The 25,277-nt window shown below is 49.4% G+C and overlaps 1 protein-coding gene and 1 pseudogene across 3 annotated transcripts in view; one reads left to right on the forward strand and one right to left on the reverse strand.

Moving 5' to 3' along the window:
* The window catches only part of SHANK2 (SH3 and multiple ankyrin repeat domains 2), a 666,329-nt gene extending 659,552 nt beyond the window's left edge, over positions 1–6,777 (forward strand). For all 3 annotated transcript variants that reach the window (XM_050758103.1, XM_050758102.1, XM_050758104.1), the window contains one exon: positions 2,765–6,777. In XM_050758103.1, the coding sequence (XP_050614060.1) occupies positions 2,765–3,335 (571 nt within the window). In that variant the 3' untranslated portion in view covers positions 3,336–6,777. The remainder of the gene's footprint in view (positions 1–2,764) is intronic.
* LOC126935966 (uncharacterized) overlaps positions 1–25,277 on the reverse strand; it is a 376,899-nt pseudogene that overhangs the window by 315,847 nt on the left and 35,775 nt on the right.

A 25,277-nucleotide genomic window follows, 5' to 3' on the forward strand; every position in this document is an offset into this window, starting at 1 on the left:
GGGTGCTGGCCCCTCTCCCCTGCTGTGAAGCCCCACTGGACTCTGATTTGATTTCAGGTTTTCTGTTTGTTTGTTTTTTGTTTTTATGAGAAGTCGTCTCGCTCAGTTGCCCAGGCTGGAGTGCATGATCTCCACTCACTGCAACCTCCACCTCCTGGGTTCAAGCAATTCTCCTGCCTCAGCCTCCCAGTAGCTGGGATTACAGGTGCCCGCCACCACACCCAGCTAATTTTTTTTTTTTTTTAATTTTTAGTAGAGACAGGGTTTCACCCTATTGGCCAGGCTGGTCTCAAACCTCTGACCTCCAATGATTCACCCACCTCGGCCTCCCAAAGTGCTGGGATTTGCCTGGCCTCCGATTTCTTGATTGTGAGTAACTGGGCCCAGAAACAGTGGAAGAATCCTCAGAGTCTCACCTGCCTTATGCCTGTTGGTGTGACCAGTACAACCAATGACCAGCAAGCGCCCATTGAGGGTGGGGGCAGGCTCTAGATGGGGGTGCCTGGTTTGTAACATCTCCCACTCAGGGGCACCCAGCCCTCCGGAAAATAGCACGTGAACACCCTGTGGGTGGATGGGGTCCCTGGCCCAGCAGTGCCCCCACCAGCCCCTGCAAACACTTCTCATAGCAGGATGGAAGCCTCAGTCCACAGCACAGGCCCCTTTCAGATGTGCTCCTCCTTTCTCACTATGAACTACTCCACACTTTAAGCAACAGTGACTAACATCAAGCAGGGAAGTGTCCCACAGCTTAGGGGCACCTAGGTAACTGATGGGTGGTTTCACCCAAATACACATCCACGGTGAAGAAAGAGAAAAGAAAAACCGGAGAGACAACTGGACCAGCGGCGGGGCCCATCTCTAGCTCACTCCCTTTGCTTTTAGCTCCTGGAGGGTTCTGAGCCATTAGCTTTGTGCATACCCTGGAATGAAAACCAAGGCCTAACCAAATGGCCTCTAAGGTTCAGTGTCCAGGGAGTTTGTTAATTGCAGACACCTGGTCCCCATGCACAGCACTCCTGCTTCCATAGGTTTGAGACAAGCTCAGGAGTCCTCACTGCCTACCAGTGTCCCAGGTGGTTTCTATGAAGGGTTGTGGGCTCCTCTTTCCGAAGTGCTGCTCTAACTGGTCAGCCATTGAGCTCCAAAGACAGCCCCAATGCAAGTCGATGAACCAGCCCCCAGCAGATGGGCAGGGGCTTCAGTCTTGCCCTCCAGGGAGTCTCCCCACACAGCAGCATCTCTACTGTTCGCAGCTCTCCCCCTCTTGCCCATGACCCTTTCACTGAGACACTGCAGCCCACCACCATTCACGGTCATGATGTCACACCAGTGCACTCCTCATGCTCTCCAGAGCCCCTCCACCCGGGGTAACCTGCCACGTAGGAGGGAGAGGAGCCCACTTCATGCGGGAAGATGTGGAGACGGGAGAAAAGTGCACCCAAGCTGGCATTTGGCAGAGCCAGGGCTCCAGCAGACATCTCTCAAGTCCAGGTCTTGAAGAGAGAGCTGTGGTAGGATGGATCTTTCCAGAAGTAGTGGGTGGGCTGTTCATATCCAAGTGAATGGGCCCAAAAGGCAAGAGACCCACACCTCTCTTCCCCCTCCCCAGTGGCTGTGGCCTTCCTAGGGGCAATAGGATGAATGGGCTTTCAGTGTGGGGACAGCAAAACACGCACCGGGGCCCAGAGTGGCAGTTGTTCTCTTGGTGTGGAGAGTGCCTGCCATGGGCCTTGTCCAAAGCCCGTGAGGAAGTGATGTGTGAAAGGCCACCTCCAGGTGGGTAAGTGTGAGGACTCGGACTTCTCTGGCCCTGAGATGGGACCTCCTGCCTGTAGGAGCCATCTGGCCACCTCCCTGGGGCCAGTAAACATTGGAGCTGGAAGGTTCGTCCTGACTTGAGCTCTGAGGGCTTTGCCTGCCTAGCCAGAGTGGCAAGGCACAGGGGACCCTCGGGGACGCCCATGGCCACCCTGGGGAACACAGGGCTCCTCGCGCGTTCTGCTTTTCAGTAAGGCCCGTGTGTCCTACCAGTGAGCTAAAGAGGTTAAAAATAACACAGTGCACCCCAGCTCCTTCTGCAACAAAACTGTCCACTGGGTGGGTGCTGGACAGCGTTGCCTCAGGAAGGTGAGCACAGCCCACGCTGGCCACACAAGCCACGCCCTGCTGTCTGTGTTTCTGGGTGATCTCAAACCCTGAGTGCCCTACATGGCTACAGGGGTTCCAGTCACTGAAAAGGGCCGCCTGGAAATGATCCTGCCCTGCTCTTGTCCATTTACCCAAAAAGCCAAAGGCTGCCAGGCGGCTCAGAGGGGCCTCTCCTTCAGGTGTGCGCCCTCCCACCTGCTGAAGCTGAGGCGCTGGAGATGTTACCCGGCACGTTCTGTCCAGGGGACAGGATCCCACATGTCCCTGTCTCCATACCCTCTTCAAGGGACCCCTTCCAAGTGCCTCAGTGGCCACCCTCCTGAGGGCCCCCCTGGCCCTGCCCCCCAGCACAGGCAGGTCCCCCAGCTCCTCTGTCCCAGTTCAGGTGAGTGGGCTGACGTGGTGTGCTCTGGTGTCTCCACCTCTGCTCTGGCTCCTTTCTCCCCCTCCCCCACCCTGGCATGGCAAATCATTTGTTCACTGCCAGCGCATCTGCCACTAGACACTCTGGCATGGTTTGGGCATCTCCTTCGCCTTCCTTGGTGATCTGCACCCAGCTGCCCTGACTCGGTGACCTGCCTTGTGATGGTCTTCTCTATTGTTGCTGTTTCAGAAGCCCGGAGATCATGAGCACCATCTCAGGTACACGGAGCACGACGGTCACCTTCACTGTTCGCCCCGGCACCTCCCAACCCATCACCCTGCAGAGCCGGCCCCCCGACTACGAAAGCAGGACCTCAGGAACAAGACGTGCCCCAAGCCCTGTGGTCTCGCCAACAGAGATGAACAAAGAGACCCTGCCCACCCCCCTGTCTGCTGCCGCCGCCTCTCCTTCTCCCACTCTCTCAGATGTCTTTAGCCTTCCAAGCCAGCCCCCTTCTGGGGATCTATTTGGCTTGAACCCAGCGGGACGCAGTAGGTCGCCATCCCCCTCGATACTGCAACAGCCAATCTCAAATAAGCCTTTTACAACTAAACCTGTCCACCTGTGGACTAAACCAGATGTGGCCGATTGGCTGGAAAGTCTAAACTTGGGTGAACATAAAGAGGCCTTCATGGACAATGAGATCGACGGCAGTCACTTACCAAACCTGCAGAAGGAGGACCTCATCGATCTTGGGGTGACTCGAGTTGGGCACAGAATGAACATAGAAAGGGCTTTGAAACAGCTGCTGGACAGATAAGGACGGCTGCTCTCCACCTCGCAGACTGCTCTTGTTATAAGTAGAGATGGGCTCGTGCTGAAACATCTGAATGCCAAGCGAAGTCTGTGAACATCAACCCCACTCCATGGGTTTGTCTCCTGGTACCCAAAGAAATACTGAGTTGTGTCCACAACATGGCTGGGTCTTCAGACCCCTGGCTCACCATGTGGGTGTCTTGGGCAGTTTCTATCAAACATGGGACAAGGGGAGAGAGTTTTTCTAACATGGAAAGAGATTCCCAGCCTGCCGCCCAGCATGCAGGTGGCCTCGCTTTGCTGGGTCCGAGAGGCTCCCCGTTGATTTTGCACGGGATCCTAGCTCTTGTAGGCAGACACCAGTGCACTCTAGATACCTCCTGAGACCTCCGTCCTCTGCTTTCCGGGCAGCTCTCACCACCCCAGGCCCCGGCACAAGGCCTTTCCTCAGTCCTGTGGCCTCCTGGAGGACACCTGATGCTCACCTGCCCCTCTTTCTCCTGCACTTGGCTTGCAGTGAGATGCTCCCAGATGCATTTGTCCAGTGCCCTGTCATGGGCCTGAAAGGCAGAGAAACTTTTTCCTACACAGATTATTTTCCCCATCTCCTCCTGTGGTTTGCATCCATGGCTCCTTGGCCATGAGGTTCCTGGCAGTGCTGGGAGTTTGGATGGGATCGTGCCCAGCTTTGCTTAGCTTTCTTTCTTTATTTCTGCAAATCTGTTAGCATAATTCCAAGGTGGCCAAGCAGAAGTCACATGGAGTTAGTCAAAGCACAAAGTCACGATTCCACAATGGAGGGGAGACCTGGCCAAGGGAGCCAGCCAGCATGCTGCGGCCCAAGCTCCAGGTCTCCAGGACAAGAGCAATTGTCTGCCAGGAGCACCCATCCAGGATGGAGAATCAGGGCTTCTCTGCCTCTCAGAATTCTTTTTAATTGAAGATGTCTTGAGCTCTGCAAAGATCAGAGCAGGTGAGCATCCACTTTGACATGAAGGACAAGACGCATGGCTCACGGCGGGCACATGCAGCTGCCAGTGAGACAGCGTCTCCTCTGGGAGCTGGGCGGGCACAGCATTCTCAGTTCTGTGCCCAGCCAAGGGTGAGCATCTCTGCTGAGACAGTCCTTTTGCTCTCGGAGGCCAGGGAAGATGGTACTTAGAGGCTTTTCCCCTATCGCTCTGGGTGTCTAGGAATCCCACCAGCTTGTCTTAACAGTACAATAGCTTCTTTGAGGACCCAGTGGGTATGGCATATAGACAGAACCCAGGGTTGAGAACAGAAGGTGGGCGGCAGGATCAGAGCAAAAGCAGAGGCGTTAAGGAGAGGAAAGCAGGGAGGTCTCCTGGGCTGCCAGGTCAGCCTCTCTGGCAAGGCTTTCTTGAGCCCTGCCCCTTTCTTTCCCCGAAGTCCCTCCACCCCATAACAATACCTCGAATTTCCAAAAGAGGTCACCAGATGCACATGGGCCACAAAACACACAGTCAGGCTTCCAGCACATTCTCCCCCATTTGGAGGATACTCGAATGTCAGGTTTTTGGTTTTATTATGATTTCAGAACTAGCTCAGCCCATCTCTAATTATAAAACATGTTTTGTTTTTTTTTTTCCTTTTTTTCTTGATTAGGTCTGGAACAGCTCTAGAATGAACACATAAAATTTAGCAATTTAAAATCTCTTTCTTTACTGCAAGTTTAAATAGTTGTACAGATAGTTTATAAGCACAATATTTTAAGAAAAAAAAGTGGCTGGTCTACTAGGCAGCCTTTGTGCCACTTCAGTGCTAGAAAGTTAAAGAAAAAAAAAAAACTTTTGTGATTTAATAATACTATTTCTGTGGAATAATTATAAAAGTATGACCTTTTTAAATCAACCTTATTTGGATGCATCTGAACCAGCAGAGCTGTGTTATATTTTCTATCTTTGCTAGAACTTCGTCATTGAAGGACAATTTCTTCAAAGTGGTTACAATTCATAATGCAGCAGTTTCTCCAAAAACAAAAACAAAACACACACCACACACACGCGCTTTTCCAGCCACACACCCGATTTGGAAACCAAGTTTTTGGACCTTCTGTTCCAAAACCTTTTGCAGGTCAATCTTTGTATTTGAAATGATTCAAACCAACTTGAAATCAATTGAATATTAAGGCGCTTTACTTCCATGTGCTTTCAGTTTTTCCATGGTGAGATGAATAAGTATTACTCTAGAGAAATTTCAAGACAGGATACTATAGATGGCCTGCTGAGGCCACCCCATATTTTAGAAAATGTAAAAATGGTGGTTTGGCCATTAATTTGTCTTCCATTTGATGATACTGCAAAATTCCGTGAGTCCATCCCTTTGGCATGGCGCTTTCCCTGGGCCTACAGTTGGTATTACCTCTGTGCTCAGTACCAGGCAAAACACTAGCTCAAAGGAGAGTAAAGGAAACTGCTGGCAGACGATAACCAGTCGCAACTCAGTGACTTCGGTTTGCTGAACTTTGGCAGCCAGTTGGTGAGGGCCAGATGTTATTCCCTTTCTTAAAGAGACTCCAAGCCACATGCCACTAACCACAAGCAAGCTGGCTGCAAGACTAAAGAGCTGATAACATAGCTTATTTTTACACTGTCTTATTATAGAGAAGTAATAGACCTATCAGAACCTGCACTGACCAACAAATAAACACATGTTGCCAAGATGAATCGGTCTCTATCTCTATTTGCTTATTTTGGTACTGAAAGCAATAGTTCCTCATTCAAATCACCACCCACTGTTCTCCCCCTTTGGGACATGTTAGGACCAGGCCCTATTCCATGCCCCTCTTTAATGGTGGAACAAATGTTAAACTGCTCATCTAAAGATCATGTTGATATTATTCCAGGTTTTAAGATCAACTTTTGTTACATACTGTAATTTAAATAAACTGCATTTACATGCTTAGTTTCTGTAATATTGTGTATACAAAACCCAAATCTCTCAAAATGTAAATTATGTATACCTGCCAAGATACCTTTTCCAGGGTGTCTGTGCACATTTTAAGTTAATTCACATAATATAAAAATTACTCAATGTGACTGTTGATTTGCTGAACTTATTACATATCACAAAGTGAATTATTTGTGATACTTTAGTTAATAAAATGGTAAATTTTTTTCTCAGTTATTGAACAAGCAAGCATTATCCAGTTGATCTGGCAATGACTTTTTGTGTGTGGGCCACAATATTGATTTTCCCATTAACAATTTTTTTTTGTTTTTTAAATACTAATACGTTTCACACTATAGTTTGTGTAACAACACGTGTTCGCATTATCTATGTTGCTGTTACTTTTGTGCTTTTATTCTTTTTAGACTTTATAAAAAAAAAAAAAAGCTCCTGTAATTTGCACTTTCTCCCAATCCTTAAATCTCTTGTATGGCAACCAAAATTACTGTAAAAAAATAAATATACTATTGCACTAAGGTTGTGGTTCTGATTGCAAACAGTGAACACTGTCTGAATTAAACAAAAAGCTGCCCGACTTGCAATCTAATGTAGGTTATCTCAAGCATTGTGGCCAGCTCTGCCTCTCTAAAACTGACCAGAAAAATCTCTCTCATCGAGCAAATAGGCTCCTGTCACTGAGCTAATTTGCCTTGGTTCCATTTCCTTAAATTATTCTCAATTTATCAATGGATACATGTATGTTATTTCAGAATTATGCAAAACGTCAAAATCTGCTTCTGTGACCGCCGCTATAGGCATGGAGCTGAGGCTCAGCTTTTCCTTTTGTTCTGGGTGGAAGCAGTGGTGCCGTGGAGGGCCAGCCAGATCCGGACCATTCCCTCAGGGTCCAGTCTCCCCACACCCCAGCAGGGTGTCTTCTAGCCATAAGGCCAAGGGAGTGGCAGAACTGGGCCGCCTCTCTGGTTGACAAGCGAGCCACATGCTAAGGCTTGGAGCAAGAGAGAATTTGTGTCTATTGGCAAAGAACTAAGCCAGGAAGACATGGGCCATCCCTCCGCTTTAGGGAAGCATATTTTAAACCTAAACGTTGAACTTCTTCTTTGGCCTCACCAGTGAAAACTTGTTTGTTGTCTTTAGTTCCTAAAGTTTCTTCTACTTTGGCACATTCCCCAGTTGAGCAGCAGCCACTATGCTTCCATGTTCAGGAAAAATTCCAGTCCTCATATCTTCTGTAGTTCACCCTCAAGCTCTCCCGCTTCACCATCCAATAGTTTCTCCCAAACCTTGGCACCCCCCTAGACTTTGCTTCCAATGGTTTCTTCCAGACCACTTTTCCTAGATGAATATATTCGTTTACCTTACTAGGAAAATTATTGAAAGATTTTTTTCTTTTACTTGAAATTGGAGGCATTTTAAGAACTGGTGAACTGGAATGTGTTTCTGTATTTGTAGACATCCATGTACCCATGCAAGTAGGTGAACATTCCACAGTGGCTGGGTGACCACAGCAGCTGCATGCAGACAGGACTGCCCATGCTTTGTGGGGAATCAGAGAATTTCCAGACTTGTTTCTCAGACTTCCACAGATCTGATCACTTTGATTTCTAATCCATGCTGTATTGGTGATTTTGTTTATCGTTCCTGTAACTTGTTCTACATTCCACAGTCTTTACCGTTTTATGTTCAAAATTACAACAATCCCTGTCCATTGATTCCACTCTAGAACTCTTTGTTCATGGCAATTTTGAAACTTTAATACGAGCCTTCAAATAAACACAGAAAAGAAAAAAAAGGAAAAAAAAAATTAAGTGTGTGCCTTGGGTGTTTTGAACCTGATCTGCATAAAACCATATTGTATTCAAATGCTGTATCTTTCATGAAAGGATAAATATATCTTCAATGTATTAATGTAGCTGATAAAATAGTTATAGTGCCTTGTTTTCTGAACTGAGAAGCCCATATCAATGCACAACGTAAAGAAAGGACGGTTCGAGCTATGAAATGTTGAGGACACCTACACGTGATTCTGGAGCCTTTCTCATCATAAGACTGTGGAAAATACACAGTCGTTTAAGTTAAAAAATAAAAAGTAAATTGAAATAAGATTGTGTTATCAATTAATTTTCCATTAAAAGTGCTCTCTACTGTATCATTTTCAGCATTTTCATTTAATTAAAATACAAAATGTGTTTGAGGATTTTCACGGAAAGGAGAAAAGACATTTTAACCACAGGAGCCTGGGCTCTCTGACCTCCTCCCCTTGTGCTGTGCCGCCCTCCGGTGGTACTCATTGGTAATGCTTAACGAAGCCATCAATATCAATCATTTCGACGTTTTGTTATAAATATACACAAATACATTTTTAGTGATTGAGGCCACTCATTGCAGGAAAACTTTCCATTTTTCACAAGTGAAAGTGGCAACATGTGTGTTTTTCTTTTGACAAAAAAAACGATGTGAGAAGGACATCAGCGTAATTCTTGTCTCAATGCTGTCATGCTCCATTTGCTTTAAGTGCGAAGCTTCCCTGAGCAGCCTCTGCCTTTCTAGAGGATGAGCCTGGAGTGTAGTGAGCATATCAGGGCTGCCATCTGCCTGCAGGACTAGAATAGCCACAGCAATAGTGAGCATTTGTGGGACTCCAGACAGATGGGAGTGGCAGCAGCCCCATCTTCTCGGGGGCACCCCACAAACAGGCCGCAGAGGTTCTGGAGGCAGAGCACTGTCACGTGCTGTCCTGCCACACGCATCTCTCAAGGGAGTGAGGAGCTACTCAGATCCAGAACTCCCCACTGTGCCTGCTGAGCTCACAGACTATTAATCAGTGTGGCTATTTACCAGCCAGAAGAGTCCACTGGAATCCAGATTGTGTAGTTTCAGGCAACAATGCAGCCAATAATCCAAGAACCTGCACGGTGCTCAGGGAGAGGTGGCCAAGGCTTCTTGGTCACCCTGCTCCACATGTGCTGCTACTTCTGCTCCAAGTGTGAAGCATGTGTCTGACAGCCAGAGGAGGGGCCCTGGCACTGCCCACAGCCACTGGGTAAGACCTGGCAGCCAGGCCCTAGGCCCCCGTGAGGTGGGGACCATGGAAATGGCCCAGTTCACAGGACTGAGTGTGGAGACCCCTCACTAGCTACCTGCATCTGGGGGCCGGCCCCTCTGACGTGGTGCTCCTGGAAGGCAAGCCATCCTGCCATCGCCCACCTGTGGTCATCTCTGCCTAAGATGACTGCAAAAACATAATTAAGCGTGTTCTCCAAACCCCAGAACCCAGGGAGTGGAAAGAACACGTAGCCCTTGAAGCCCCGCAGAGGTGTCCACAAGCACAAGCATTCTGTGTGTACCCAAGAGGCAGCACTGGTTGGAAACAGCACTCAGTCTACCTAGTGCTATCTGGGACGGGCACCGTTCAGAGCACTGCACCCACCACGTGGATAACAGCCCTGTGAGGTGGCAACTAAAGTCCTATTTCCCAGATGAGGAAACTAAGTCTTGCCAAGGTCCACAGCAAGTGGAGAAGCAGAGGTTGCTGTGCAGCTTCCCAAGTCTATCTACAGGCGAGAGAACCCAGCCCGGGGCCTTGGGAACCATGCTGGCTCAGAGTCTGCTCCACCCACAGGGTGCTTCCTCTCCCTGCCCCGTCTGACGTCGTGTGTGCAGGGCCAAGAATTCAGGAGGTGGGGCAAGGCGGGAGTCCCTACCCACTGAATCACATCAGGGCTGTGGAAAACTAAGACTGAATTCAGTGGCCATCTGGTTACCTTAATTCACTCCTCTGGGATCAGGAGAACCAAGACCTAGAAACCCCTGTTTTTCAGAGAAAGGACCCACGTTTGTAAAGTCCCCTTTGCATCGAGGGCATGTGACACATGGATCTGCTTTAATTCCCACAAGAATCTTATGAGGTTAAGTATCACCAAGGTGACTATCTCCTTTTCTCACGAGGACACTGAGGCTTGGAGAACCAGTTGCCACTGCCCATGGCCTCCAGGAAGCTACACAAGTCATCCCCAGCCTGTGAGACCTCACCGTGGGAGCAGAGTTGCCCGAGGCCAGTCCTTCCCAAGTCCTCCGTGAAGCCTTCCTCCTGTGGCTGTGAACCGTCCAGAAACCTCCCAACACGCACCTCTGTGGTCTCAGCCAGCCATGGTACATTTCTGTTGCTTGCAACCACCATATGACAGAGCTCCTAGCCCACCACAATGACGACGTGTTTTCTCCCACAGCCCACGGCCCTCTCTGCCAGTCAGAACTGGGGCAGCCCCTTCCTCTCCCTCTACTGTCACCCCCATTGGTAGAGGAGAAAGGCCCAGCTAATGAAGGATGAGATAGAGGGTCTTATGGCTACCAAGTGAACCTGGAAACGGCTTGCCAGCCCCATGCAGCTGTGAAGCTCCACTTAACGCCAAGGGCATGGCCAGCTGCCCTCCTGGCCTTGGAGTCACCTGGGAGAGCTAAGAAAAGCTCCATCTTCACAAGTGGGAACTTATACAAGGTGACTACAAAGGCCCTGACAGAGACATCGAGGCCCCAGGGAAAGCCACACAGCCCGAGATCTTTAACACCCAGTATGCTTGCTGGGAAATACCAGCCGCCCTCGCCGACAGGCACGGAACCAGCTTTCCCCGGCAGGCCCCCGGAGGGCTAAGCGGAGAGTGCGGTGGGAAGGAAGGAAACCACAAAAAGAGAGGTCTAGAAATAGCAGGAAACACAAGCCACCTGTGCATTCACAGCAGCAACACAGAGACAGCCACACTGACCTCAGTTCTGCCACTCTGCCCACCAGGTCCAGAGCCATCTGGCCCTACCCACCCTCCTCTTCGAGCTTCCTCCCTGCTCCCCTGGCTCCAGCCACACTGCCACCTCATCGCCGCCTCCCTGTGGGGTCCCCGTACCTACATGGCTTCCCAGATCACCTGATTTAGAACGGGACTCACTGCAATCAACCCCTTCCACATCCCCACGGCACTTACTGCCACCTTCGCTGTTATTGCTTTACTTACTTGCTCACTGATTAGTGCCCATCGCCCCGCCCCACCCCACCCCACCCCACCCACACATGCCTCTGGAAGACAATCCCCGTTGGGGAGGCACGGCCTGTTTCATGCACTGCTGTAGCCCTGGCTCAGGCAATGTCTGCAGGGACAGCCCCTCCTAGAGGCCCCCTCACAGCCTCAGCCCACTGCAGCTGTGCCCATGCTGCAGCCACTCCCACTCCTGTAGCTTCCATCTGGTCCTCAGACACCTGGTAAGGAAGAGGGGCTTCCCCAAGGGCTCAGCCTCCTCCCGAGCACGGCCTGCCCCTCCACGGGCCCTCCTAGTCCCCTGCCTGGAAAATGCCTGGGAGTCCTCCATCTGCCCTGCTCCCCCAAGCCACCAGACCCACGGACTTCGCCCGTCCTATCCCAGGGTGCGGAAAGGAACACTTCGCTAGTCCTCTCGGCGGCCGCAGCAGAAGCGGACTGTGTCCCGGGCAGACGCTTGGGCTGAAACCCCCAAACCCCACGAGTCTGTTTTCCGGCACACAGGGCTGGGTTCCACAGGGGAACGATGTCTGTGCAGCCTGGGCCCGTTTCAGTGAGTGCAAAGTCCCGCAGCTCCTCGGGGCACCAAGGGGATGCTGGGAGGGTGCGGGACTCCCGTGCACCGAGACCCACAGTGGAAGGGCTGGGAGTGCAGCCATTCTCCCCAAATCAGGTGTTTGGGGTCGCGTACCCCAATCCCCAGCTTCCGGAAGGAGACGGTGTCTGCCCTGGGCTCACCTGAGCGGAGCTTCACAGGCCGCAAAGGCGCCCCTGAGTGAGGACAAAGATTGCAGCCTTGGCCCGACTCCAGCCGGGCGCCTCAGAGCCCTCACCTGGACCAGGCTTAACCTCGGCCTATGGAAACCACAGCCTCTCAAACCCCACGACTCCGCCCGCCCCTCCCGTTATTAAAAGACTTCAGCCAACACTAATGGCTCAAGGCCGCCGCCCCGGGAGGTCCCCAGCCCCTCAAAGGCCCAACCCGAGGAAGGGCAGGGCTGCCGGGGAACTGCAGCTCCCTCCGGCGCCCTCACGGCGGTGAGCCGGCACCTCAGTGATTCTGGCGTCGTGCACCTGGCGTCTCGCTCCAGGACCCGAGGTCCGCCATAGCTCGGAGGGTTTGCAGAACTCAAACCGCCACACCTGCCAGCGCGTCCACACCCACACCCACGGGGCACGCTCCACTTGTGCCCCTACTCACCCTCATTCTCCTCTCAATACGCGACGGGCGCCTCGGCGCAGGCAGCTGAGCTCAGGTGGCGCCGGGCTTGCTCCCGCGTGCGACGCCGTCCTCACTGAGCAAAGCCTCGCCCTCCTCGTGGGCCCGCAGCCCCCGGCTCCCAGGCCAGGGATCTGGGTGAGGAGGGCGAGGGCCACAGGACGGGGCCCAGATTGGTCACTGGGGGCCCCCGCTCTGGGAGGAGCCAAAGCCAGGGCCACCTTCCCCCCAACAACTCCCTCGCCACCTCAGCCAGGTCCCGGCCAGGGTGCAGCCGCCCGCGGCCGCCATCCCACCTTCCGGGCCTGGCCTGCACTCAACTCCCGCCTTTAAAAAAGGCGCGCAGAGGACTCTCGGCCCAATGGTCACATGCTTCACATTGACCAATCACTGACAAAGAATGGGGAGCCATGATTGGCTGAGCTAGAGTAGGTGGGGCATCTATCAGCCAATCCCTGGGACCAGGAGGCGGGGCCACAGACGAGGCAGGTGCCCTGGGAGGGAGCCGGGATACTGATGTCCTCTTAGATGCCTGCATCCTCTTGAGGGAGCAGTGAGAAGTCCCTCCTTCCTTGTGGGGGTGCACATGTTTGAGGTTTGTTTTTTTAAGAGTTACCACTTTGAATTTCAAAGCCATGTAACCACATTAGGCACACACTGGAAAATGGGGAATTGCCACAGCCTTACCACCAGGCTGAGTTCGCATCCAGGCTCCCAAGTCACCTCCAATCCTAACACCCACCTTCTCCCTGCGTTGAATCATGATGCCCCTACACCTCCACTCCTGCTTCTCTGGCTTCCCTTTAGCCCCCAAACTTTGCTTGCCTGGCCTTCAGTCCCCAGACCTTCATGGAAATGGTGGTGTGAGATCCCATTGAGTGGTATGGTGTGATTCCTTGACAATGCCCTTTTAGTTGGCATTAGGGATAACGTCCACTTTTTGCTATTACAGTATCATCTTACATCCAGTCCTCTGAAGGTGTGGTGTTCACATCACTATGGTGCTGCTGCATACGCTTCAACCCACAAGGCAGACCCTGGGCGGGGTCTGTGCAGAGCAGTAGGACAGATATAAAAAAGACATGTATTGAAAGAGAGTCTGGGCTCCAGCCTCAAAGAACTCTTGTCCTCATCCAAGTTCTGGAGCTTGTTAGCTATGTGACCAGGGCATCTTAACAAAGACATGAACATTTTCACTCTGACCCCTGGAAGTAGATCAAACAATGGAAGTAAACAGTTGTGTCTGTTGATACCATGTTTGGCTGCAAATAACAGAAACTTCAATTAAAAGCAATTTAAACAAATAGTGGTTTATTCTTTTCATATTACACAAAATTGTAAGCTCCAGAAGGGCCTGGATTTGTCAGTCTTGTTCACTGCCCTAGTGCCTAGAATAGGATGTTCTTAGTAAGTATGTGCTGGAGAAGAGGTGGGTGGTTCCCGGCTTTGGTCTGACAGCTCAACAGTGTCAAGTCTCAGATTTCTTCAAACTTACCACCTCACAGCACCTAAAGGCTGCTGCCACTCCACACACCACATTCTCTTCAAAGATAGGAAGAAGGGACAAGACTATGACAGCTGAGTCTGTCTCTTTTAACAGAAAAGTCAATGCTTTCCCAGAAATGTCTACCAACACATCAGCCACAATGGTGTCTGCAGCAAACTAGAAGCAAGGCAGACTGGCAGAGCAAGTGGTTAGCTTGGCACTGTGCTGCCAGGAACAAAATGGGGTGGGTGGGGTGGAGGACAAAATGTTAACAAGGCAGAAGGGGAATGCAGAATGGGTGGGCACGTGGCAGATGCTAGCAAGAATGCGTTCAGGTGGAGTATCCTCACTGAGCATGTTTAAGTGTACAGTTCATTGGCATTAGATAAATTCAATGTTGTACAGTCATCACCACTACCTAGTTCCATCACCCTAAACAGAAATCCCATACTCAATAAGCAGGCCCTCCATGTTCCCACCACTCCATCCCCAGCTGTGGGCAACCATAAATCCACTTAACATCACTATGGATTTGCCTATTCTGAGCATTTCATATAAATAGAATCAGGAAATATCTGTCCTTGTGTAACTGGCTTATTTTACTTACTGTAAAATGTTTCAAGATTCATCCAAGTTGTGGCAGGTATCAGAACTCTGCTGTTTATTATGGCTGAATATTATTTCACTATGTGAGTAGATCATATTTTGTTTATTTACTTGTCAGTTGATGAATACTTGGGGTTTTTTTACCTTTTGGCTATCGTAGATAGGGCTGCTGTGAACATTTGTGCGCGAGTTTTTGAACACCTATTTTCAATTTTGAGGGGGCGTATACTGAAAAGTGGAACTGCTGGGTCCTGTGGTATTTCAATGTTGAACTTGTTGAGGATCTGCCAAGCTGTTTTCTGCAATGGTGGCACCATTAGACATGCCCCCTGGAGTGCATGGGGGCTCCCATTTCTGTCTGCCGCACCTCTTCGGGGGAGTTATGTTTGAGCTGGGGAGGGGCCAAGCCCCAACCATCTCACTCCTGTGTGCAACACAGGCACTGAGGATGGATTTGAGAGTCAGAAACTCTGTCTCTCCCACATGCACCAGGCACTGCTGGCGAGGCCAGGTCTGCATCCCTGCATTCCACTTCCCTGAGCACAGCAGGGGGTATTTGTGAAAAGGGAGATGCCCAGGCCTCCTCTGGGAACTCAGATTCAGTAGGAAGCCTGGGAATCTGTTTTCAACAGCCTCCCAGGGGAGTCTGATGGGACGTTGGAGAAACTGCTCCACATAACCCCATCCTCAGTTGACTGGGGCAAGGGTTGGGTGACAGACACCAATGCTATAGCCACAGGCCCTCAGAGTGCAGGGTGCATGGAGACTTTAGTGGCAGGGCACCTTATATACCTACTGTCTGTGCAGTCCCCTGTGGCTCCATCAGCCCCTAGTTTAGAGTGAAGGAGGCTCTAAGGCAGAGGTTCTCAGGGTGTGGTCCGTGTACTGGCTGCAGCAGATCAGATCACTTGGGAACTGGTTAGAAATGCAAGTTCCCCTGACCCCCAGCGCACACACACACACACACACACACACACACACACACAGAGACACACACACGCACATGTGCAATCAGAAACTCTGGGCGCAGCCCAGTGAGCTGTGTGTTAGCAAGCCCTCCAGATGATCCCATGCCTGTTTAAGTCTGAGCACATAAAAACCTTCATTCCTGCAGTATAAACCTCCCCCAAACCTCCAGCTGTGGGACATTAGGGGACACGGGGGGATCACTGAAGCAACTGTGGTGTCCCATATGGCCATGCAGCACTGAGCACCACCCCACAGTCCCAGAGGCAGTGACCACCTCATGAGGAAGAGGCCGCACAACAGCACTGCCCAAGCTCTGCCTGTGGACACCTGTGCAGCCGCTCATCTGGCCACCAAGAACACCAGAGAGAGCACACTGTGGCCTCCAATGCTGAGGAGCCAGTGGATTGGCCCAGGGTACCCCTCCCACTGAGCTCCACTGTCCAGGGCAGAAAGAACCTCAGCTGGGAACCAGCCATCTGCGTTCCAAGACCGCACCAACCACTGACCAAGGAAGCAAGGATCGTGTCTGTGCCTCTGCCTTATCATCTGAAAGGTGCTGACAGTCGCTGGAACCCCAGGGCCTTTGTGGGGGCAAATGAGGTCCTGGGTAGGAAATTACCTGGCAAAGCAAAAGGAAATATATGATTAGAGGCTGAATTATTTTGTTTTTTCTCTTTCCTTTTTTTTTTTTTTTTTTTTTTGAGATGAAGTCTCGCTCCATTGTCCAGGCTGGAGTGCAGTGGCACGATCTCGGCTCACTGCAACCTCTGCCTCCCAGGTTCAAGCAATTCTCCTGTCTCAGCCTCCCAAGTAGCTGGGACTACAGGTGCCTGCCACCACACCTGGCTAATTTTTGTATTTTTAGTAGAGATGGGGCTTCACCTTGTTGGTCAGACTGATCTCGAACTCCTGACCTCAGGTGATCCACCCACCTCAGCCTCCCAAAGTGCTGGGATTACAGGTGTGAGCCACTGCGCCCGGCCTGTTTTGTTTTTCCTGAAGAGACAGGGTCTCACTATGTTGCCCAGGCTGGCCATAACCACTTGGGCTCAAGTGATCCTCGTGCCTCAGTCTTCCAAGTAAGTGAGACTATAGGCATGTGCCACCACGCCCGGCTAGTTCAGATTATTTTTAATTAATAAGTAATAATACATGTGGTACAAAATTCAAAAGGCAGCAGGAAAAAGCATGTATCCCCTCTGAATCAGCTCCCCAGCCCCCTGGACCCTTCCCCAAAGTTTGGGCCTACTAAGAATCCCTTGCAATGGTTTCCAGGGCTGGTGCTGACATCTACAAGCATAGATGTAGGAATCATTTAAAAAACCCAAACAGAGCTCATTCTATGCATTTCTCTGCAGAGTCTTGTCCTTTTTAAAATTATTATGAAATGTATTAGGCATACCAAAAGGATGGAGAATAACAAACAGCCATGCCCACTACCCAGCTTCAGACATCAAACATTACATGTGCAATACAAGTCCTTCATACCGTCCAGATTCCACCCTCTTTCCTCCCACCGTAGAAGTAACCACTGCCCTGAACTTGGCATTCATCATTTCTGTGCCTGTTTTTATTCGTTTATTGCATATGTATGCTTCTATAAACAATATGTAGTATTATTGTGCTCATTTTAAAACCTTATATAAATGGCCTCTAGCTCATGCATAATAAATTAGCAATCCTTATGAAGAGAACCATGCCCAGCACATAGTCATCACTCAATTAAATGTTGGCCACAATTATCACTGATATTATAGCTATTGGCAATCACGAATCCTTCTGCAGCTGGCTTATTTTGTTCAATAGTATTTTGAGATCCATCCAAGATGACAGATGTAGTCTAAACCATTTATATTCACAGTTGAGTAGTATTTTATTCCGTGAATATATCAAAATTATTTAGCTATTCATCTGTCAATGGATCTTCAGATTATTTCCAATTTTTAACTATTAAAAACAATGCTATTTTGAGGGGGAGGGATGGCTAGGTGGAGCACAGAGGATTTTTAGGGCAGTGAAACTATCTTGTATGATACGTGTCATTATTCATTTGTCCAAACCCATAGAATGCACACCACCAACAGTGCACCTTAACATAAACTATGGGCAGGTGGGTGATGGCGATGTTTCCACATAGGTTCATTGATTGTAAGAAATGGACCTCTCTGGTGGGGAACGTTGATATTGGAGAGGCTGCTGTGTGTGGGGCCAGGAATATATGGGATATCTATGTACCTTCTACTCAGTTTTACTGTGAACTTAAAACTGCTAAAAAAAAAATTAGTCTTGGCCAGCGCAGTGGCTCATGCCTGTAATCCCAGCATCTTGGGAAGCCAAGACAGGAGGATCACTTGAGGTCAGGAGTTTGAGACCAGCCTGGCCAACATGAAAAAACCCTGTCTCTACTAAAAATACAAAAATTAGCTGGGCATGGTGGCGCACGGCTGTAGTCCCAGCTACTTAGGAAGCTGAGGCAAGAGGATTGCTTGAACCTGGGAGGCGGAGCTTGCAGTGAACTGAGATCCTGTCACTGCCCTCCAGCCTGGGCGACAGAGCGAGACTCTGCCTCAAAAAAAAAAAAAAAAAAAAAAAACTCTAATAAAAATTTGAAAACATTTATTTTCTACATTATGCTAAATGAAAGAATCCAGTCACAAACAAACACATATTATATGATTCCATTTACATGAAATATCCAGAACAAGCAAATCCACAGAGACAGAAAGTAGATGAGTGGTTGCCAGGAGTTTGGGTGGCGAGAGGAGGATGGGAGGGACTGCTAATGGGTAGGGGATTTCCTCAGGGGTGATGAAAATTTTCTGGAATTAAATAGTGATGATATTTCCATAATTCTGTCAATACGCTAAAAACCATTGGATTGTACAATGTAAATAGGTAAATTATATGGTATGCAAATTATCTCAATAAATCTATTTTTTGAGAAAAAGAAAACCAAAATCAATGCTTTTCTAAATGTAATGTGGGATCCTAGATTGGATCCTGAAACAGAAAAAGGACATTCATGGAAAAATTGATGAAACCCAAATAAAATCTGTCGTTTAATTAATAACATTCTACCAATGTTCATTTCTTGGTTTGCATAAATGTATCACAATTAAGATGTTAACTGTAGGAGAAAACTGAACGGGGCAGTATACAATAATTCTCTGTATCAGATTTGCAACTTCTCTGTAAATCTGAAATTATTCCAAAATTAAAAATTTATTTATTTATTTATTTATTTATTTTTTTTTTTTTTTTGCGATGGAGTCTCGCTCTGTCGCCCAGGCTGGAGTGCAGTGGCCGGATCTCAGCTCACTGCAAGCTCCGCCTCCCGGGTTTACGCCATTCTCCTGCCTCAGCCTCCTGAGTAGCTGGGACTACAGGTGCACACCACCTCGCCTGGCTAGATTTTTGTATTTATTAAAAATTTATTTTAAAAGCAAACGCTGTGATGAGCGCCCACGTGCACGGCTAACAGGGCAACTCTGAGGTGCTCGCACAGGAGTGGAACTGCTGAGTCATCTCCGACTCTGTGGAAATTACTGAACTGTTCCCTGCGGGGCCTGTGCCTTTGTTAGTCAACGGTGTAGCCTGGCGATGGTTCCCAGGCATCATTGTTCTTTATAGGCTGTCCAGTTCCTTCGTGCGGATGTTCATTAGTGTATGAAACCAGCCCCTGTGGATGGGCAGCTAAGTTTTCTCCTTTATGAACGTGCTCCTGTAGCGAAGATAAATCCTTAGAAGCTGAACTGTGAGCTGAAGGACATGTTTAATGAGTGCCCGCCCACCCCCGCCGCCCCAGATGATATCAGGGCACACATATCAGCATGGCAACATTTTCCATGCACAAACCCATGCCCATTTTTTGCTGGATCCAAATAAGAAATGCAAACATCTCTGATAGTTACCATTGCTGCTGAAGGAGTGAAGGACACACCATCCCCCAGTATGCCAGATTAGTATATTGATTATGTGAAAGGAAAAGAAAAACTCGGGGCCGGGCGCGGTGGCTCAAGCCTGTAATCCCAGCACTTTGGGAGGCCGAGACGGGTGGATCACGAGGTCAGGAGATCGAGACCATCCTGGCTAACACGGTGAAACCCCGTCTCTACTAAAAATACAAAAAAACTTAGCCGGGCGAGGTGGCGGGCGCCTGTAGTCCCAGCTACTCGGGAGGCTGAGGCAGGAGAATGGCGTAAACCTGGGAGGCGGAGCTTGCAGTGAGCTGAGATCCGGCCACTGCACTCCAGCCTGGGTGACAGAGCTAGACTCCGTCTCAAAAAAAAAAAAAAAAAGAAAAGAAAAACTCGGGACCCCAATCCACTCTGCCCAAAGGAAAGAACTAAACTGAGAGCTGAGTCGTGCAAGAAGCTGCTTTTCCTTTTGTTCCCAAGCAGAGAGTGATGGATAAAAGGCGAAACATCGCTCTGTGTTCACTGGACCTTGTGTAACGAATACGTAACTGACGATTCCCCTACTACCCCTTTTCTCTTGCATCATGGGAATTCCACAGGGTGGCCATGCCCTCCCGCCTTCCCCTCCAGCCTGCTTTTCCCTTTAAATACTGAAGCCCTCAAAACTACCTTTGGAGAAAGGCACAGGCCTGTCTCCTGGGCACGCATCCTTAACCTTGGCAAAATCAACTTCTAAATGGATTGAGACCTGTCTCAGACACTTTTTGGTTTACAATTATTTCATGTTGAAAACTGGAGGAACTGAAAACTGGAGAAATGATGCCTGGGAACCATCACCAGTAGTTTCAGAAAGGGTGAGGTGACCTGTCACTTCCTGCATGCCGGGAGCCATAAGGATGCCTCTGGGAGGGGTCCCCTCTCCGAACCAGGGCAAGAAAGCAGCCCTTATCACCAGAGACTGGACATCAGGGGCTGCAATGGGCCTGAATAAACATAGATAACGCAGTCGCCCTCATCTTCCACCTGCTTTACACGCCCCCATACGTCTCCAAGTGACTCCCCGAGAAAACTGATTGCCCCAGCCAGATTTTCTTTGTCCTATCGTTTCTTCTCAAATTTATCACTCTTTGCCAAAAAAACATAAAAGCATCTTTGTATTCTTGAGTGGGTCTGAAAAGAAAAAGAAAGAAAGAAAGAAAAAGGAGGCTGGGCACGGTGGCTCAGGCCTGTAATCCCAGCACTTTCGGAGGCTGAGGCGGGTGGAACACCTGAGGTCACGAGTTCGAGACCAGCCTGGCCAACATGGTGAATCCCTGTCTCCACTACAAAAACACACAAAAAAGTAGGCCGGGTGTGGTGGCTCAAGCCTGTAATCCCAGCACTTTGGGAGGCTGAGACGGGCGGATCACGAGGTCAAGAGATTGAGACCATCCTGGGTAACACGGTGAAACCCTGTCTCTACTGAAAAATATAAAAAACCAGCCGGGCGAGGTGGCAGGCACCTGTAGTCCCAGCTACTCGGGAGGCTGAGGCAGGAGAATGGCGTAAACCCGGGAGGCGGAGCTTGCAGTGAGCTGAGATCCGGCCACTGCACTCCAGCCTGTGTGAAAGAGCGAGACTCTGTCTCAAAAAAAAAAAAAAAAAAAGTTAGCCGGGTGTGGTGGCAGACACCTGTAATCCTAGCTACTCAGGAGACTGAGGCAAGAGAATCACTTGAACCTGGGAGGCGGAGGTTGCAGGGAGCCAAGATCACACCACTGCACTCCAGCCTGGGTGATCGAGTGAGATTCTGTCTCAAAAATAAATAAAAATAAAAATAAAATAAAAATAAAAATAAAATAAAATAGTAAAAGCATCTCGCTTGGGCTACATCTCCAGACTTCCCTCCTTTGTAAAGATCCCCACTAGCATGTGAAACTCAAAACTCATAAAGCGTGTGTGCTTTTCTCCTGCTCATCTGCCTGGTGTTGATTTAGTTTCTAGAGCTGGCTGAAGAGCCCACTAACAGCTAAAGCGGGGCAGGAGGTGACCTCTGGCTCCCCTATAGTGCTTTCTAAACTATGCCAAAAGGTAGTAGCCTAAAACAGTCCTAAATGTATATTATTTTCTGCTGTTTCTGAGGGTCAGGAAGTGGGGAGAAGCTTACCTGGGTGGTTTCGGCTTATGGTCTCATGAGGTTTCAGCTGAGATGAAAAACAGAGTCATGATTCATGAGAGTGAGCCTGGCTGACTTTCTCGTGAGAGAGGACATGGAGGGGATGGAGGAGATTGCTGGGGATGGAAGATTTGTTTCCAAAGCGGCTTGCTCACCAGGATACTGGCAGGGGGCCTCAGTTCCTCTCCACGCTGACCTCTCCATACGGCTGCTTGAGTGTCCTCTTGACAGGGCGCTGGCTTCTCAAGGAGCTAATGATCTAAAACAACAAGGCAGGCCAGGCGCGGTGGTTCAAGCCTGTGATCCCAGCACTTTGGGAGGCCGAGACGGGCAAATCGCTTGAGCCCAGGAGTTTGAGACCAGCCAAGGCAACACAGCGAAACCTCATTTCTACAAAAAATCCAAAAATTAGCCAGGCATGATGGCACACACCTGTGGTCCCAGCTACTTGGGAGGCTGAGACAGGAGAATCACTTGAGCTCAGGAGGTGGAGGTTGCATTGAGCTGAGATTATGCCATTGCACTCCATCCGGGGTGACAGAGTCTCAAAAAAAAAAAAAAAAAAGAAAGAAAGAAAAAGAAAAGCATCTACCAAAAAACCCCACAGGTAACATATACATAAGGGTGAAAGATTGCATGCTTTCTTCCTAAGAATGAGAACAAATGTGTTCACTCTCACCACTCTTATTCAACACAGGGTTAGGGCTCTAGCCACTGGAATAAGGCAAGAAAAGAAATAAAAGATCAGAAAGATACACATCGAAAAGGAAGAACTGAAACCACCTGTCTGCAGATGACATGATTGTCTATGTAGAAAATCCCAAGGAATCTACCAAAAAACTTTCTAGAAAACTTGCTACAGGCCGGGTGCGGTGGCTCAAGCCTGTAATCCCAGCACTTTGGGAGGCCAAGATGGGTGGATCATGAGGTCAGAAGATCGAGACCATCCTGGCTAACACGGTGAAACCCCGTCTCTACTAAAAAATACAAAAAACTAGCCGGGCGATGTGGCAGACGCCTGTAGTCCCAGCTACTCGGGAGGCTGAGGCAGGAGTATGGCGTGAACCTGGGAGGCGGAGCTTGCAGTGAGCTGAGATCCGGCCACAGCACTCCAGCCTGGGCGACAGAGCGAGACTCTGTCTCAAAAAAAAAAAAAAAAAAAAAAAAAAAAAAAAAAAAGAAGAAGGCCAGGCGAGGGGGCTCACACCAGTAATCCCAGCACTTTGGGAGACCAAGAAGGGAGGATCACCTGAGTCCAGGAGTTTGAGACCAGCCTGGGCAACATGGGGAGACCCCCATCTCTATACAATTTTATTTTTATTCTATGTTTTTTTTTTTTTTTTTTTTTTTTTTTTGAGACGGAGTCTGGCTCTGTCGCCCAGGCTGGAGTGCAGTGGCCGGATCTCAGCTCACTGCAAGCCCCGCCCCCCGGGTTCATGCCATTCTCCTGCCTCAGCCTCCCGAGTAGCTGGGAGTACAGGCACCCGCCACCTCGCCCGGCTAATTTTTTTTTTTTTATATTTTAGTAGAGATGGGGTTTCACCGTGTTAGCCAGGATGGTCTCGACTCGATCTCCTGACCTCGTGATCCGCCCGTCTCGGCCTCCCAAAGTGCTGGGATTACAGGCTTGAGCCACCGCGCCCGGCCTTTTATTCTATGTTTTTAAATTATTATTATTTTGAGACAGAGTCTTACTCTGTCACCCAGGCTGGAGTACAGTGGTGTGATCTCAGCACACTGCAACCTCCGCCTCCCAGGTTCAAGCAATTCTCCTGCCTCAGCCTCCCGAGTAGCTGGGACTACAGGTGTGCAACACTACACTCAGCTAATTTTTGTATTTTTAGTAGAGGTGGGGTTTCACCATGTTGGCCAGGCTGGTCTTAAACTCCTGACCTCAGGTGATCTGCCCACCTTGGCCTCCCAACATGCTGAGATTACAGGTGTGAGCCACTGCACCTGGCCCCCAGATTTTATTTTTTTAATTAGCCAGGTCTGGTGGCTCACACCTGTAGTCCCAGCTACTTGAGAAGTTGAAGTGGGAGGATCATGTCAGCCTAGGAGGTCAAGGCTGCAGCAAGCTGTGATTGTGCCACTGCACTTTAGATTAGGTGACAGAGCAAGACCCTGTCTCAAAAAAAAAAAAAAAAAAAAAAAAAAACTAAAAATGACACACACCAAAGGTGTTGAATGAGAAAAAAACAAAAGTAAATATAAATAAATAAATAAAAATGATACTAAAATCTCAGTCCCTAGAAGAGCACAGTGGGCAGACCCTCCATCCTTCCCTCCATCCTTGTGGGCTCTTCGTTGGCACCACACGGGCTTCCCGCACACAGCCCTGCCTCGTCAGTGTTGCGCTCCGGATGAGCTGGACTAGTGCAGGGACACAGAGCAGGCAGGAGGCCAGTACTCGCTGCCAGGGTGGGGGTCTCCAAGTGCTGGGAGTCAGAGGCTCGCTGGGCAGTCCCCAGCCCCAGAACCCACAGGGAGTTCCCACGGGACCTCAGTGCTGTACTTCTTGGAGCAAAGTCCTTAAAGATAAATATCATCAATAAAACTAAATGTTTAGAATTTAATCCTTTGTATTTCAGGGGTTACTACCCATTCACTTTATGTATGCTATAAAAAAAAAGGGGGTCCTCATATTTCATTTACTGAAAGCAAAAAAAAAAACAAAAACACCCACAGGCTGGTGCAGTGGCTCATGTCTGTAATCCCAGCACTTTGGGAGGCCAAGGCAGGCAGATCACGAGGTCAGGAGTTCGAGACCATCCCAGTTAACACAGTGAAACCCCGTATCTACTAAAATACAAAAAAACTAGCCGGGTGTGGTGGCAGGCTCCTGTAGTCCCAACTACTGGGGAGGCTGAGGCAGGAGAATGGCATGAACCCAGGGGGCGGAGCTTGTAGTGAGCCAAGATTGTGCCACTGCACCCCAGGCTGGGTGACAGAGCGAGACTCTGTCTCAAAAAAAAAAAAAGGCGGCTGAGGCAGGAGAATCACTTGAACCCAGGAGGCAGCGGTTGCAGTGAGCCAAGTTCGTACCACTGCACACCAGCCTGGGCGACAGAGTGAGACCCTGCCTAAAAAAATATATATATGTATATATATATGCATCAGTTTCTTTTTTCTTTTTCTTTTCTTTTTTTTTTTTTTTTTTTTTTAAGAAACAGGGTCTCTTAAGTGATCCTCTCCCCTAAGCCTCCCAAATAGCTGGGACTACAGGTGCACCCCACCACACCCAGCTATTTGTTTTATTTTTTGTAGAGACAAGGTCTTGCTATGTTGCCCAGACTGGTCTTGAACTCTAGGCCTCAAGCAATCCTCCTGTGTTGGCCTCCCAAGGTGCTGGGAGAACAGACATGAGCCACTGTGCCCAGCCACTATTTCTAAAAAAGCATTTCTCAGTTGGTGAGAGTGTGGGACGGAAGTGGATGCAGGTCCTGGTCATGGCGAAGTTCTGACCTTTACTTTGTTACAAAGCACATGAATGCTTGGATAGCCACAGCCAGCCACATGTGAAGCAACTCCAAAGGATAATGAAATTATAACAATCAGGACCGCCCAGGGCAAGGGAGAGGGCCCTGGTGCTTTGCCTGCCTGTCAGGTATCTCCCCTCTGCTAAGACTACCTCGG

Source organism: Macaca thibetana, chromosome 14, assembly GCF_024542745.1.
Source record: "Macaca thibetana thibetana isolate TM-01 chromosome 14, ASM2454274v1, whole genome shotgun sequence".
Lineage (NCBI taxonomy): Eukaryota > Metazoa > Chordata > Mammalia > Primates > Cercopithecidae > Macaca > Macaca thibetana.